This window comes from Coffea arabica, chromosome 4e (assembly GCF_036785885.1).
Source record: "Coffea arabica cultivar ET-39 chromosome 4e, Coffea Arabica ET-39 HiFi, whole genome shotgun sequence".
NCBI lineage: Eukaryota > Viridiplantae > Streptophyta > Magnoliopsida > Gentianales > Rubiaceae > Coffea > Coffea arabica.
Window position 1 is genome coordinate 8,144,067 of NC_092317.1, and position 16,500 is coordinate 8,160,566.

At 32.5% G+C, this 16,500-nt stretch overlaps 1 protein-coding gene across 1 annotated transcript; it reads right to left on the reverse strand.

Annotated features, from left to right (window-relative positions):
- Nucleotides 1-6,544: 6,544 nt before the first annotated feature.
- LOC113740591 (bidirectional sugar transporter SWEET14-like) lies at nt 6,545-8,385 on the reverse strand. The gene is made up of 6 exons (XM_027268140.1): nt 8,251-8,385; nt 7,901-7,937; nt 7,574-7,784; nt 7,323-7,484; nt 7,086-7,205; nt 6,545-6,997 (listed from the first exon to the last, which is right to left on the reverse strand). Exons 1-6 carry the CDS (start codon nt 8,282-8,284, stop codon nt 6,725-6,727), a joined length of 837 nt encoding a protein of 278 aa, XP_027123941.1. The 5' UTR covers nt 8,285-8,385; the 3' UTR covers nt 6,545-6,724.
- Nucleotides 8,386-16,500: the final 8,115 nt, after the last annotated feature.

Consider the following 16,500-nt stretch of genomic DNA (forward strand, 5'->3'; position numbering starts at 1 on the left):
TCTCGGAGTAGCGGATTCTTAGTTTTCAGTCTTGACTCGATTGAGAACTCGACCATGGGAAAAAAAAATGAAAAATCAGTCATTTAAGAAAACCTTACAAAGAGAAGTGTTTCAATAGCATAATTTCCCACTATAGCATAAGTTGGGCTAATGAGTGCATAAGGTCTGGTTTGATTTGGATGTAATTTCAGTTAGTCAGGTCCATGAGTATTGCAAGATGATTTGTATGTCTCGTACAGATAGGGATTGAAAAACCCAATATCCATGGGTAGCTTACCGATGATTAATTTGATTAGATGATTGATGGGTTATCGATTAGGGTTTGGTATTGATGAATAGTTACCAATGTATAATCTGATAGAATTTAATAAGAGGACCCTAAATGCTTGATATTCAATATATATATATATATATATATAATATGTGTGTGTTTTCCAATTTAATAGTTCGATAACACGTTTGGTAATTTTATGACCCAATAACATATAGCTTTGACCTAACACAAATAAAGATAATCATAATTAAAATAAAAAAAATGTTGATTTAACCCTTCATTGAATGTTGAATTTTTCTCATGCAAGCTCTATAGCTTTACACAAGTTTAAAACTCAATACAGTGTGCTTATTTAATATGATGTATGTATTGGTTTTAGTTTACTGAACGCTAATTTTTCTTTTTTGAACTATTCAACTTAGTGGATACAAGGTACCGATGGGTAATCCAAACCTACGATTAAGAGGATTTGATAATGGAATTAAAACTAGTAGAATTACCCAATAGGATTTAGTAAAATATTTAGATATGTGGGATAGAATTTGGTAAAAGAGATCTTTTAGGGCATCCAACCCGATGCTATCTCTAATTACAAACAATACATAATCAAAACCTAGTCCTTTGTTTAAAAAATAAAGCGAAAATTGGAAAACAAGAAAGTTGAGGTTGATTTGCAAGAGTAGAAATGACTAATGAGTCACACCACAGCATTTAGTATGATATTGGTGACATTGCACACTAATTTGACTCACTTTGTCAATTTTTGGGGTTGAAGTCAAGTATCTTAACTTGTTTCCAAAAAAAAAAAAAAAGAAAAAGGAAGAAGGCATTTTATCTTAAGAGAAGCCACGGTTCACGCTACTCTAATCCTCCCTCTTTAAAGAGAAGCTAGTATTTATTGAATTTGAAGTGTTCATAGGTTTAATCATGCTTTAGATAACAAGAGATCAATTCAGTTGTTTCAACGAGAGAGTTTTTGGTTCAAGAACAGCCCTTTAACTTGTTACAGCTCCAAGATAGCTGGAAAAGTTCATCATCCTTGTCCTTCTTCCATCAAATTCAATCACTTTGTGGACATTGTGGGTGGTAACAGCAAATTCTTCCACGGAAAAAATGTACGTTCCTATGGATAAGCGCTAGTGCTCGTTTGGCAGGCCAAAGTTGTGTTCCAACTTCCAACAACAATTGGAACGTCTAATAGGCTCCAACGTCAAAATGTGTACCAAAGCGTAGTGTGAAACCAGAATCTTTCAAACTTGAACCTTTGTTCAAATAGACATTAATATCATAATGCCATAGATCTACTTCTTAATACTACATTCTTTTATTTTTCCCGGCTGTGACTGATGTGGAAAGGGTATTACACACACACGTATATATATATATATATATATTCTCGACCCTTAGCAATTGTCGTAGATTTTGTCCAAATGCACACTACTCAATTATATGCAAAAGTGCTGCGAAAAGTAATGGTTGACCGAAGTGTTACTTCTTATTGCTTGCCTCTCGATCTTCAACTTAAGATCCTACGTATGAGCCTGAATATTCGCATCATCTTATTTTGCCACTAGGCATTGGAGATTGAAATGGCGGGCCATGTTGAAGTTGAATTATGCCTACTTTCTAGTCAGTGAACACTATAGACAGAATCAGAGGAACGACTTCATATACATCCGTTACGGGATTGTTGGGAGGGATTCTCCTTTTGTTTGGTTACTCTCTGGCCTACACAAATTTATGTCCGAAATGGGAAAAGAGCACTTGAAATGTCGTCAAAATTAATGACCAAAATGGAAAAAATCCACTTGAAATGTAGTCGAAATTTGCGCATCTAAGGTTACACACAGTCACGCGCACAAGTGGCAAGGCTTTTTCAAAAGAAAAGAGTTGCCAGTTCTTCCTGTGTTTTCTTTTCTCTACCCAACAGCAACAATTATACACTTCCAAATAAGTGAATATCAACCGGATGGACATTCTGTATATATACAATTCAATAGCTAAATAGAGCGCAAGTGTTTACTTTTCTTTAAATCTTTAAAATTTTTTAAAAAATCTATCTATAGTTAAGTACAATTGCTGCGAAAATAACTAATAAAAACTAAATAAAGGAGCAATAAAACCCTCTTATCTTAATAGAACAAGAAAGAAATTATTGCTCTTTTATTTTTCAATAACTCTTATACAATAGAACTAACAGTCTTATATATCCATTAGTTAGAGAAGCGGGTGCTATAGCAAAATTGATCGAAAGAGAGGATAATTCACCGCTAGGGGTGGCCAGGTTCAACCTTGAACTGGAACTGGGGCCGGTGGTTTGTTAGACCGGAATTGGAATCAAATATTGGAAACCAAAATCGGAACCATAATCGCGACTAAAGGTTCAGATTCAGGTTTATCAAAAATTTGAACTGAACTAGAATAGACGGTTTAGTAAGTCTAGACCCCATATCTAATCTAAATTCAAGACCAATCCAATCTAATCAATAACAAAATATTTTTTTAATAAAACTTGCATCATTTTTTCTTTTTTCTTACACATAATAATACAATACAATTCTTATATTTTCTATATTCATTGTCATATTTTTTTTAGAATCAATTTTATAAGAACAAGTGTTTAAACATAATTAAAAGAACTCGAACTATAACAAAAAGAAACCAAAACCATAATCGGAATAAAATCGGAACCAAAACTAGACCGGAACAGGACTCAAGAACTGTAACCATAACTGTCCCTATAAGGGTTAGTTCCTATTCTACCTTTTAGAAGTATTAGAACCGTCGATTTTTACATCAGAAATTGTGGTTTTGGAACCATGGTCATGTTTAATCACCATATTAAAATTACCTTTTGGAGAGATCTGTTTGACATCAACAACAATCTAATAAGTAGAGAATATTGGGTGAACCAAAAAAGTGTAAGTAGAATTTGACCTAAGCATTGACTAGGTAAACATCCTGTAGTAAGGAGAATAATTGTGAACCATGTAGACTATCCTTGTGGATATCAAACATCTTATCCCTTAGTTAGAGTAGCGGTTGCTATAGCGAAACTGATTGAAAAAGAGCACATTAAAATTACCCTTTGGGAAGGCCTATTTGATATCCAAAAACAAGTATAGAATATTAGTGTAAACCAGAAAAGTTTAGTAGAACTGGATCTACGCACTGAATAAGTTTGCATAAAGGTGTATGCATACTAGGTCAGTGATAAATAAGTTAGGATGTCAAACCCGGAGTTAACAGTCAAAAACAAAATAATTTAGTGACATACAAGTCAATAGTAATAGTAGTATTTTCTAAGTTGAATGTCAAAATTTACTTAATGGGTCATACTAAACAATATAGTAACCAAAGTACGAGACACAAATTGCTATGTAATTGCACTTTTCATCTGAGGGGGCATTGCTAATTACGTGGACATCGACATATAGTCAGTTACACAAAAATTCAGTGATGCACAGCATTGCTCATAATTAGGGAAAATGAAGTATGAGACGCGAAATATATGCTCAAAATAGTGTTTTACATGCTGTGTAAGTTTCTCAGTTTGATTATAAAAATCTGTTTCCTTCAAAATTCTCTGTCTTTCTACACCAATGACTCAGCTATTTTACCCTACAAATCAAATAAAAGAAAGGCCAAATAATTCAATCACTATCAGCAAATGACATCACTTGCTAATATGTGTTCTAGACAAAAATTTGAAATGAAAGGAAGATAAATGAATGAAGCGATTTTCTAATAGTGTTCAATGGGCATTTGTTTAAACAACTAAATTACCCTTAATCTATCACATGAATGCACACATTAATAATTGTCATATTACCTTACATTATAAGCTTCCTCTATTTAACTTTTCATTTTTAAAATAGGGTTATTTTGACTTTACTCCCTTAAACTATATCATTACTATCAGTTTACTCCTAATGTTATTTTTTATTCACTTCACTCCCATAAGTAATTCAACTCAACATATTAAGAAATTTTGGACAAAAATACCCTTTTACTCTATAGCATTATTACATTGTTATTATCACTTTATCCCTTTAAATTATAGTGATATAATCGCTTTAATTCCTAATATTATTTTCTACATATTTTACCTCGTTGTTAATCTGACTAGTATGGTAAAAATTTTTTAAAATATATTTATCCTTTTTTATATATAATTAAAAATAAAAAAGTTGGAATGGTTATTCTTCCTTTATTTTTCACTTTAAGAGATCCAAAAACATAAAAATAAATGGGTTATCTTAAATTTATTTTTCACACTTATTAATACTAGGAAAAGAAAAAAAGATAGGAAAGAAGGAAATAGAAAATTATATTTTGCAAAGAAAAATCTAATATTATCGTATTACTTTAAGGTTGTTGGGGATTAGGATTGGAATTTGGTAATAAACAGAAAAGTGAAATAATTTTAAAATAATAAAAATATTTAATTCTTTTTTATTTGTATTTTTTTTAAAAATGAATTGACCTCTCTCTCTCCCCCTCCCCTATCCCCTCCCCATCTTTCTATTTTTTTCAATATTAATAAGATTGCCAAAAAGAAAGAGATTAATACTTTGGCTTTTTTTTTTAATACTAAAAAGGAGAAGTGCCACTCTAAATTTTTTATTGTTTTGATTATTCAAAGAGGAGGGTAATAATGAGACTATAGTTTATACGATAAAGTGATAATAATTTTAAGGGCTAAATATATCTTTTCACTTTAATTAACAAATTCAGTTAAGTTTCACCATTAGTTTTGGGAGTAAAGTGATTAAAAGGTAACGTAAAGGAGGAAATTGATAGTGATACTGAGCGTTAAGGGGATAAAGTGATAATAACCCTTTAAAATATTAATACATGAACTGTATTTTAATGAATATGAGCGTACGGAATCGTTAGACAAATCCATTAATAAAATTTATCTTCCCAATTGCTAGGACGGGTTTCTGGGACCTCTATCATGGTTTGAAATGACCAACTGAATCCATCACCAAATTTTGCCAATTCAACCCCAATCAAAACAGCCAGTTGATTGTCTCTGAGTAGCAATTATTCCTATTCTCAAATAATTTATTGAACCTACATTTAGCATCTAATTCTAGAAAATCAATTATGTAATGTTATCAGCTATTTTTTGAAAGCTGATTAATTTCTTAGAAAGGCAAAATTAGAAGTTAGAAAGTACTTGCTTTTAAGGTTCTGACTTTGGCTATTTTAAAATATCAGCTTTTAAGAGAATATGTTGAGAACAGGCCGGTATATATGCGGCTATGAGATATCAGGAGTTCTTATCCCAAGACACTCCAAATCCATTCCTCTTCTTCTTTTCCCCCATTTTCTTTAATTTTTTTGGATAGGAATTCTAGGAAATGAGAAATAAATTTATTTTGTTTCTTTTATACCAGGAAGGCTCCAAGCCTTACATGGGAATGGCGAAAGGGGCAAGTTACTTTTGAGGTGCATTCCTGCAGAAGGATCGGCTTCTCAAATGGGGCACTCCTACTGATGGATGGTGCTCCTTATATGCAAAGGAGAAGGAATCTGTTGAACACCTAAAAAAAATTACTTTTTAGGTGAACAAAGTCACAAAAGATTGGGGTTTCCAAGTAGTTTTTGAAATTCTTCATACTCTTTCTTTCATCTCTCCATTTAAATTTCTCATCTATAATTTTTTTTTAATTTACTTGTTTACACTTCGAAGGTGTTATCAAAGATGATGATGCACTGAGGAGAACTTGGATAAACCGAATTATTTTTAGCATTTCACTTTGCAAAAATCAAATTAGAATATATTGGTAATTATATATATTTTTTTATTTTCTTGTTTTAATTTGCAAAAGTCAAATTGGAATGTATTGGTTACCTGTGATGTCAGGATTAATAAAAGAAAATTATAAAAGAACTTAGCTCTTACATAATGATGTTTAGAAAAAGTTAGGAGCACTTGACTTCCAGTTGAACTTTACCTATAATTACTTTTCAACATTTTCAAAAGGCACTTCAAGACAAGACTAAGCCACGCTTAACTTTGCTTTGTTACTTTGGGTTTTCGATAACAGCAATTGCTATTTTACATCAAACCCAAAAAGAGTTGGAAAAGTTTAGATTGTGCAAGATAATATATCTAACATAATCTTTGGCTTCACCTTTGCAGAAGTCATCAATATTTGGCGGAAACAGAAGGCATCTGCAATTGCTTTTGCCTTTTCTTCTTGCATGGGCAAGAGGCCCATGACAACATACATAATTCTCTAGGAAGGAAAAACAACATTAATTGAAAGAGATACTTGCCATATATAGTTAATTAGAGAACATTCATTGCACAATATTGGGATGTTACATGACCAATTTGAGGATAGACATTCAATAGCAAACTAATTTTAGAAGAAACACAATTAGAATAAGAGATTCTTGATTTGAGTGCTTGGTTTTTTAAGCACTATGGAAACTTCAGCTTGAAGGTTCTGTGATCTTCTTAACCATTCCGTTTTCATTATTGAGTTGAGCAGAAATCACTGAAACTATTTCTGGACGTACAAGTGCACTCAACTTTACAACCTCAATAACTTGCTCTTGCAATTCAGGAAGTTTGTGTTCCTCTAGAACTATAACCTGATTTTGAATTTCAGGAAGCTTTTGCTCAACAGCTTTCTTGGCATTCTTGTAAATCAAATACAGTACCATTTGAAGGATCCCAAAGAGGAAACCTAGTATATTGGGAATCTATAGACGATCCAAAATAGAAAATAGCATTAGTATTTGAAACGTAGAATTAAAAACACCAGTGTAAAATATGGAGGATTGTACTTACAGCAATGTTATAATCTTTGCGCAGAAAGCCGTAGAAGAACCACATAATAGCACTTAATGTGAGGAAAAACGATGGAAGAAATGGCATGTATTCAACGCTCTTGGTTCGTATGACTTGTCTCTGTGGATTAAAAAGTTCAAGGAAAAACTATTTGTATCAAAACTATAATCAATATAAAATTAATGAAGGAAAAAAATTGCATGTATATTAGTGAAAATTATGTTTGCAAATACTTACCACTATGGCCAAAGGTGCCACAAAAACACAAAATGAGAACACTAGACCAATCCATCCAACAATTCTTGCACGGGTTTTGCCAGTTGAAATTAACTGAGTTAGGAGAATTATAGAGCCAAATCCCATGACAACTAGCAAAGCAAGTAGTTTTGCGGTTTGAATCTGCAATTTAGCACAAAGTAATTAGTCGACCAAGGATTACTAATAACGCTCGAGATTATGATTAGTAGATAATATAATTTGCTTAGTACCCTAGCTCGTCTTGGTGCATAAAAGAGGTAGTAGCAAAGGTACACAGTTTGAAAGAAACAGCCAACAGAGTTTATGGTAATGAGGAGAGTTGTGTCTGGTTTGAGGAATGCATAGTATATCCACAGCATTGCACTGAATAAGCTAACCACATAAGGAACGGATTGAAACCCTTCAGTCGATTTCTTCTTGTAAATGCAGTAGAATGTTGGCCTGCAGTTAAAAAATAAAATTAAGAGAACATTCTTACAGTTATGCTCAAAACAAAATCATGCAGCTAAGCACGTTATTAGCTGCCACAAGGAAAAGGAAGCAAACGATTGACTCACAGCGGTGCAAGGTAGACCATGAATGAAACAATATTACCTGCAAAACAACGAAACATGAGCACGAAGTATTAGATGTTTAAACAAAATCCCAAGAAAACTTCATTCTTAATGCAAGAAAATATACAAAATGAAAAAAGTAAACCAAGATGAAAGCAAAATAACTCATTTCTCATGACATGCAACGTGATAAACTGTTTCCCTCGATGTTGTATGAATCGTAACAATTTAACTACATCTTGTTTGTTCACTTTTCTCTCTTCACGACAAATTGTTTTCTTGGGTGCGTTATCAGCCACTTGCTTAAATGTAATACTAGGTTTGACTCATTTTGCATATGTAATTAGTCATACCTAGGAGGCCAAAGATGAAAGCCAATTGAGCCATCTCTCCAGCAAAGAAAGAAAAACTTTTGAGATTTTCTCTTATAAACAAGATAAACTACTGGACTGGAATTACTGAACTTATGAGGGTTGTTTTACACCGTTGGACAGAAAATGCAGTATGGCGCACAGGGTTTATATAGAGGAGATGGAACATTCAGCTGTGCCTAGTTTCGAGGAAGGAAAGCACTGAGGGGAGTCAATGTAACAGTACAAGGCAATACATGAAAAATTTACCTTTTTTTGTCAATCTTTACAGTTGTTCACGAGTACTACAGTAATCACGATCCAATATGCTTTCACTCTCTAATGCTCCATTTAACCATATTTGGATGGTTTCTGCCTTGCACAAAAAACCCTTCATCCCTATCCATGTAGTTCTATTTGCTGCAGGTACAATACTCGATAACAAGAGGGTCCCATTTTCACTCTTTATGATGTGTCACCCACCAGCCAATTGGACTTAAGGGTTACAACTCATACTCACAGTTTCCGGAAGAGTTTGATGCTTTCTTGTTGAAGCCCAAGTTGTGCTTCTATTCACCGAAAACAAATTTAGAATGGTGTGCCCATGTCATCACCAATAATACTCTTATGCATGGGGGCCATTTTGTCTCTAGTTGTCAATATTCATCTCTAAGCAATAAACGTGGCGATTAAGAGGCTAGAGTTTGCCACTTAATCCTTTTGCCTTCTTGGTGTTAGAAAGGTATTATGCTTCTGCACGAGACAGAATTTAGTACGCGAAAAAGGGTAAAGTTGATACTACTGATTAACGAGCTAGATCAACATTAGGTTGGATTTCACTGCGACAAGTTGAAACCAGCCCAACCCAGTCTGTCAATTATTTCCTTCTTGAGAGTGGTCAATATTTACAAAACTTTGATCTAATAGCTGGATTGACAATTAAAGAAATAGCTGTAATATGTATGATCGTTGGTGATGCTTCAATTTTCCTTATCTAATGCAAAATCTATAATACGGGGCTCTAAACCTTAATTACAAAGGAGAATGAGATCTTGAGAATCAAAATATGAATATTACTTGACTAATATCCCTTCTAGTTGAATTGGGTTTTGGTACTTATTACACTCTAGTTAATAACGTCCATATAAAGAAAAAAAAAAGTCGTAGTCTTTTACTACGAAAAGAGAAGTGATAGATCTCCACGACGTTAATAGTTATTTTATCTAATATTTTGCTATACAAGAAAGAGTGATACATATCTTGGGGGAATGATATCCATTAGTTTGGCTTGAGAAAACACTGGTTTGCAAGTTGAAATTACACTCATCTCTTTTTGTTGATTAGTTACGAAAAGAGAGGAATAAAACGAGTGACAAGGGCTTCGTCATCAAGGTGTAATTCGGTAAGTCCTACCCAATTTATGGAAAAATCCTCCAGCTTAGTGTAAGTTGACCAACATCATCCATAAACCAAAGTGATCCAAGATCTCGTATGGTCCATTTTGTGTTACGTATGGCCTCTTTTAGATTAATTGCTGGGTGGCTTTTGTAAATCTCCTACAGCCGCCAAAAAAAAAAAAAACTAACTAGAGCTCAAGCAAGAACTGAACACATTTTCTTTTTCTAACTAAGTTTAGGAATAAAAGAACGATTAGGATTGAGATAGAGATAGTGAATTACTGATACATATACGTGGCTCAGGTTTGCATTGCATTTTATGATGGTTAATCTAAAATACCGTACGATTACGTATTTGCACAAGTGATATTAGTCAAACAGCATGTTACTTGCTAATTTGCTATTAATTTGCATGATCTGCACTGAAAATTAATAGCAGGAAATACATCCCAGAATGCAATCAGTTTTTATCTATAAACGAAGGTACTAGTAATGCATTTGAAAATCTTAGGTTCCGTTATTAGAGTATGCATTCCGAGTTTATACATGTACACACATACACACACATATATAGCATACACGAGCACTATATTGCTTTTTACTTCATAGGTTTAAGTTCTATTAGCTTTACTTATGATGCATGGTGTTAAATGGACAATAGAAAGTATTGCACTATATCTTTAATCATATAACATAAAAAAAAATTGATATAGAAATGCTAATGTAGAAGGCCTTTGGTTTTGAATTTAATAGCATCCATTTTCACTAAATTAAAAAATTAACGATTTTTGCATTTACTCATAGGCAACTTCATGGATGCTAAAAAAAAAAATTCAGGGAGGCTAATTAATTTGAAAATTTAGACAAATCATATGTGTTAAGATCCAAGCGCGAAACAAACAGCTATTGAAATATCAAGTACACAACAATTTAATGATAAACAAACCACAAGCATAAAAGATAGACAACACACAATATTTAACGTGGTTCGACTCCTCCATTGACCCTACATCCACGGAGAGAAACCCGATCTTTATTATGAGAGGAAAACCCTATACAAGAATACAATTTTAACCCAAATCCAATCCTTGTATACCATCTCTTATCTTCCAAGGACCCTCTCTCACACTCCATGTATAAGACTACATGATGTTCTTGTATGTCCTTATATGTCCCTTTGTAGTATCTCAATCCACCTATTTATAGAGTACATTACTTGACCAAAAAATCAAATGACAAATAGGAAACCAATTCTAATTTTTAAACTTGTTTAGAATAAGAAATAATTTCTAATCTTAAACAAAATAGAAAATTCATTGGCTACTATTTCAAGTAACTAAAACCAATTAGAAAATTAGTTACTTCCACACAAAACAAAAAATCTACCTAAAAGAAATTAAGCTAATTTTCTAACAAATCTTCACCTTAGCAAAAATTTCTTTTAGCAACCATTTGCCTTCAACTACCAAATAATATGGTACCGAACTACACACTCGAATCAATACAATCTTGACACCAAATTGATTCAATCGGCAAATGAACATGTGTAATTACCTCGAGTCCAACCTCCAGTTGACTCGTGAGAAGGTGCCTCAATTTACCATCTTTCTTTGCAGAATTTCTTCTCATCACCACTTGCAATTCGGGATTCCCTTCTATGAGCTCTAACCCTAAACATTGAGGGAACCAAATGATAAAATTACCATATTTCTTTCCATCCTCAGGATTGTCTCGCCATGTGTGGTTTCCAAAACTCCACCTAAAACAAAAAACTCGTAACTGTTAGAATCTTCTGACGTATGAAAATTAGATCTCTTTATTTCTTTGAGACACGTGCCATACCACCCAAAAAATATAACCGAAATCTAAAAGCCACTGGAATGAAATATCAACCATTGGAGGTGTGAGAAAATCTCCACTAATTCATGTCCAAAATCAACATTGGACTCCACCTTTTTCTTGACTCTTGAATCACCTGTCTAGATTCACCGTCAAGTATCTCTATACTTTTCAACTTTCCATCCTGCACCATTAATACTTTTTGTCAAGCCATTGAAACAAGGATATCCATTAAATTGGTTAATTTGTAACAGCTACCAATCCACTTGATGTCAATAGCTAACCAGGATCCAATCTTGAACAATCAAACTCTTGATCTAACCATTCAGTTTGTTGAGATCAAAGTGCTTGTGAGCAGCCCAATTTCACAATCAAGCTCTGATACCACTTGTTAGGATCCAAATACGGAACAAACAACTATTGAAATATGAAGTACACAACAATTTAATGATAAATAAGCCACAAGCATAAAAGATAGACAATACACAATATTTAAAGTGGTTGGACTCCACCATTGAACCTACGTCCACGGAGAGAAACCCGTTCTTTATTATGAGAGGAAAACCCTATATAAGAATACAATTTGAATCCAAACCCAACCCTTATATACCATCTCTCATCTCTCAAGAACTCTCTCTCATACCCATGTATAAAGCTACATGACGTCCTTATGTGTCCTTATATTTTCCTTTGTAGTATGCCAAATCACCTATTTATAGAGAACATTATTTGACCAAAAAATCAAATAACAACAGGAAACTAATTCTAATTTTTAGACATGTATAAAATAGGAAATAACTTTTATTCCTAAACAAAATAGAAAATTCTTTGACTACTACTTCAAGTAATTAAAACCAATTCGAAAACTAGTTACTTCCACACAAAATAAGAATCCTGTTCTAAAAGAAATTAAACCAATTTTCTAACAACATGGATATTAGTGGAATTACATGGGTGGCATGCGCCCTAATGCTTTCATTGTAGATCTGCCTCTACTTAGAACTTGTTTGGATTGCTATTTTTTGGAGTTCTTATAAAAATAGTATTGTAACAATTTGATATACGTAAAATAAAAAGGTGATTGAAAAATATGTTCATGAAAAGCATAAATATTTTTGGAAAAAAATGATAATCCAAACAAGGCCATATTATCCAAAATTTGAAGCTTGCCTTGTTACTTAATTTACAGTCTTAAGTTTCTAAATAACACTAATAATAGTTTCAAATTTTGGTACCTGGCTTGGGACCCAGAATTGCTATTCTTAATGTTGCAAATGTTGATGAAAAATAAGAAATGACACATGCTAGGACAAGCACATTATCACATATGTGATTTTACATATAATTTAGGGTTATTATCACTTTATCCCCTTTAAACTATATCATTACTATCAGTTTACTTCCTAACGTTATCTTTTAGTCACTTTACCTCCGTAAGTAATTCAACTCAACATGTTAAGAAATTTTGGACAAAAATACCCTTTTACTCTATAACATTATTACATTGTTATTATCATTTTATTTCTTTAAATTATAGTGATACAATCGCTTTAATTTCTAATATTATTTTCTATGCATTTTATCTCATCGTTAATCTAACTAGTATGATAAAATTTTTTAAATATATTTACCCTTTTTTATATATAATTAAAAATAAAAAATTTTGAATGGTTATTCTTCCTTGTTTTTCACTATAAAAGATCCAAAAACATAAAAATAAAGGGATTTTCTCAATTTTTTTTCACACTTATTAATATTAGTGAAAGAAAAAGAGATAAGAAAGAAGGAGACAGAAAATTAGATTTTGCAAGGAAAAAAATAAAGAAGAGTCTAACATTATCGTATTATTTTAAGATTGTTTGGATTAGAATTGAAATTTGATAGTAAACAGAAAAGTGAAATAATTTTAAAATAATAAAAGTATTTAATTCTTTTTTATTTGTATTTTTTTAAAAATGAATTGGGTTCTCCCTCTCCCCCTCCCCTTCCCCTTCCCCTTCCCCATTTTTCTATTTTTTTTCAATATTAATAAGGTTGGCAAGAAAAAAGAGATTGATACTTTGACTTTTTTTTTTGATACTAAAAAGAAGAAGAACCACTTTATTATTTTTATTATACAAAGAGGAGGGTACTTTCTTCTAAAATTTTTAACTTGCTAAGTTGGTTTAATGGTGGGATAAATTGCCTAAAAAATAACTCTATGGGGTAAATTGATAATGAGACTATAGTTTATGGGGATAAAGTGATAATAATTTTAAGAACTAAACTTGTCTTTTCACTTTAATTAACAAACTCCATTAAGTTTGACCATTAGTTTTGGGGGGTAAAGTAATTAAAAGATAACGTTAAGAGAAAAATTGATAGTGCTACCAAACTTTAAGGAGGTAAAGTGATAATAATGCTATAATTTATGTATATCTTTGTAATGTGTAAAGATATGATCTTTGTTTCAACAAAAAATAAATAAATAAAATTTAGCCAAATGCTGAAAGGAAAACTCCAAGTATTCTATCTACAATAATTGCGCATCAAAAAAAAAAAAGAAGAAAACACTTCATATCTTTTGCAAAGTGAAGGTATTTGGACGCGTCAAAGTAGACCCGTCCAATGTTCTGTCTCAGCCCAAGAAGTCTGAGAAAACAATATATGGGCTCCTTTAGCAATAGGGTCTAACCCCAAAGACCCAGGCAGAAGACCGAACCAATCATTGGCCCACATTGCGCATTTTTCCGATCGCTTTAACTGACTAAACGCAAAACCTCGACAACCCGATTCATTTTTGTTTCTTTTTAAAATTTATTGTTGGCTGATTAAAAACGAGTTGATTTGAAAAGAAAGACAAATAGTATTGCCACAACCCATTTATTCCCACGACCATTTTGATTAAGATGACAAAAGTATCTATTTACATCCAAATCGTAATTGGACTTGGAGAAGAGCTAGTTTGTCATTTTGTCCAAAAATTGGTGTAGAAATAAATGGCATCAACCAGGGGCTAGGCTTTATATTGAATGTCCCTGCAACTTTTGTGCTCTTCTCCAAAAATAATCTAAATTTCTTGAAAACAAATTTAGAACTATTCTCTCTGCCGATGTTAAACCGCAAAATTTTTTAGTGTAAACTATTCTAAGAATTCTAATTAGGATGGCAGTCTATTGTGTATCCCTTATTTTCAAGATTTCCTCTCCACTTTAGAGTTATATTTTTTGATTTGTCTAATGGGTGCCTTATTCGTTAATATATATTTTAGGTGTTATTTTTTTGAAAATTTAAGATTAATTAGGAAAAGTAAATAAATACAAGGGAGGGTAGGCAATATTAAATAGGGAATGCATATAAATGTGAGAGAAAATAATAATTATTAGTATATACATATATATGATATATTAAATAAATATTTTTTTACCCTGAAACACCTTCTGTATGCCTTCATTTTATAACAAGTGGTCCTTCGAAGGGCACACTGCAAGTTACAGTAGAAACCAAATTGCATCCCCTCTGACACTAACAAATTGATACCAGAGCGGGGAGACATATAATTTTTTACTTACATCATCACCAACAAATTGGTTACCTTTTATGCTAAAGTTTCCCAATTTAAACAAAAGACTAGTGGCTGCAAATCATGTCAATTTCAATTCTGGCTCCTTGCTTTAGACCCCATTTTGAGGACAACTTAATGTTGACAAACTGTTTTTTGTGGCTATGATGAACTAGAATTACAGTGTGAAACATATGCACAATATCTCCTCTCCTTTTCTTTTCTTCTTTTATCTTTCCCTTTTCCTCCCCTCTGGCCTTTCGTATTCTTGAACTGCATTCTAATAAGGAGCTCTATATTTGTAAAGCACGTACAGGAACACAATGGTAAGGACGGATCACTTTTTCACAAAAAATTGTGTATTTGAATCCCACTATTAGTATGACGACTGTGTTAGTAAATAATTTGTAAAAATTTGTGTAATCGATCCGGAGAGCATGTCCTAATTTGCAGTGATAATCGAAATTGAACCTACTCAAAATTTTTCTTACAAAAAAAAGGCAATCTGCAAGAACTACTATAATAGACCGATGATCTCAAGAGCATGTCTTGACACATGTGGTAGTGATTGAAACTGAACCCATCCAAAAAAGAAAAGAGTGCTGGAATGGATTGATTTAACCCAAGAAAGCAAAATCATGTAGACGTGATGAGCACAAGAACTTTTTATCAGCTTGCGTTTTGACAATATTATGAATTGATTAGTAAAGATTAAGACACCAAATCCTAGGACAATTAGAGATTAAGATGAACCCACTTGTCGTCTATTTTTAAATGACATGCCAAACGTTATCCCAGGGATGATGGCTTTTAACTACTGGATCAAAATTGAAGATTATATTTGATTACCTGTTTTACAGATACATGTATCCTTAAAAAAAGCTAAGTAGATAGACAGATAATTTGTGCATTGTGGTAGGAACAGTGTGCTCATGTCACTTGCATTTTGAAAAGATTCTTGCCTGGCTAATGGGTTGAAGGATATGGTTGTACTACAAGTCTAAAGCTTACCGAAAATTGGTTAATCATACGTGAATGTCTAATTGCGTGACAGGTATAGCCACATTATGTGATGTGAGCATCGTCATGCTTCAAAAGATGGATTCCCAAAAGGTTGTTTAACTCATAAAAAATTTGCAATAATAAGGATTGATTGAATTGAGGCGGCATATGATAGTTTTAAGCATTGAAATCAAAAGGGTCCATAGTTGTCGAATCAAGCCACTTAATGAAGTTTCTTATATGAGAATAAAAAGATAACGTATCAATTCTTGACAAATTCTATAAGCAATTCTAGCAAATTGCAAATTCTGACAGACGTAGTTGCATAGTCTTCTTTCAAATATAAGATCAGGAAAAAAAAGAAAAGAAAAGAAAAGATAGAGGTAGTTCAGAATACAATAATGCTTCAATTTCAGCTTAGTTCAGTAACCTGCAAAATGTATCTAATTTTGTAGCAAATTGCTAAGATAAATA

What these genes read in the sequence shown, in the direction of transcription:
- LOC113740591 (XM_027268140.1), bottom strand. Translation starts at nt 8,284, where the DNA reads ATGGCTCAATTGGCTTTCATCTTTGGCCTCCTAG. An exon ending in ATGGTCTACCTTGCACCGCT is followed by an intron (nt 7,785 to 7,900) that starts GTGAGTCAATCG and finishes TTTTAACTGCAG; the next exon opens with GCCAACATTCTACTGCATTT. An exon ending in GCAAAGATTATAACATTGCT is followed by an intron (nt 6,998 to 7,085) that starts GTAAGTACAATC and finishes GATCGTCTATAG; the next exon opens with ATTCCCAATATACTAGGTTT.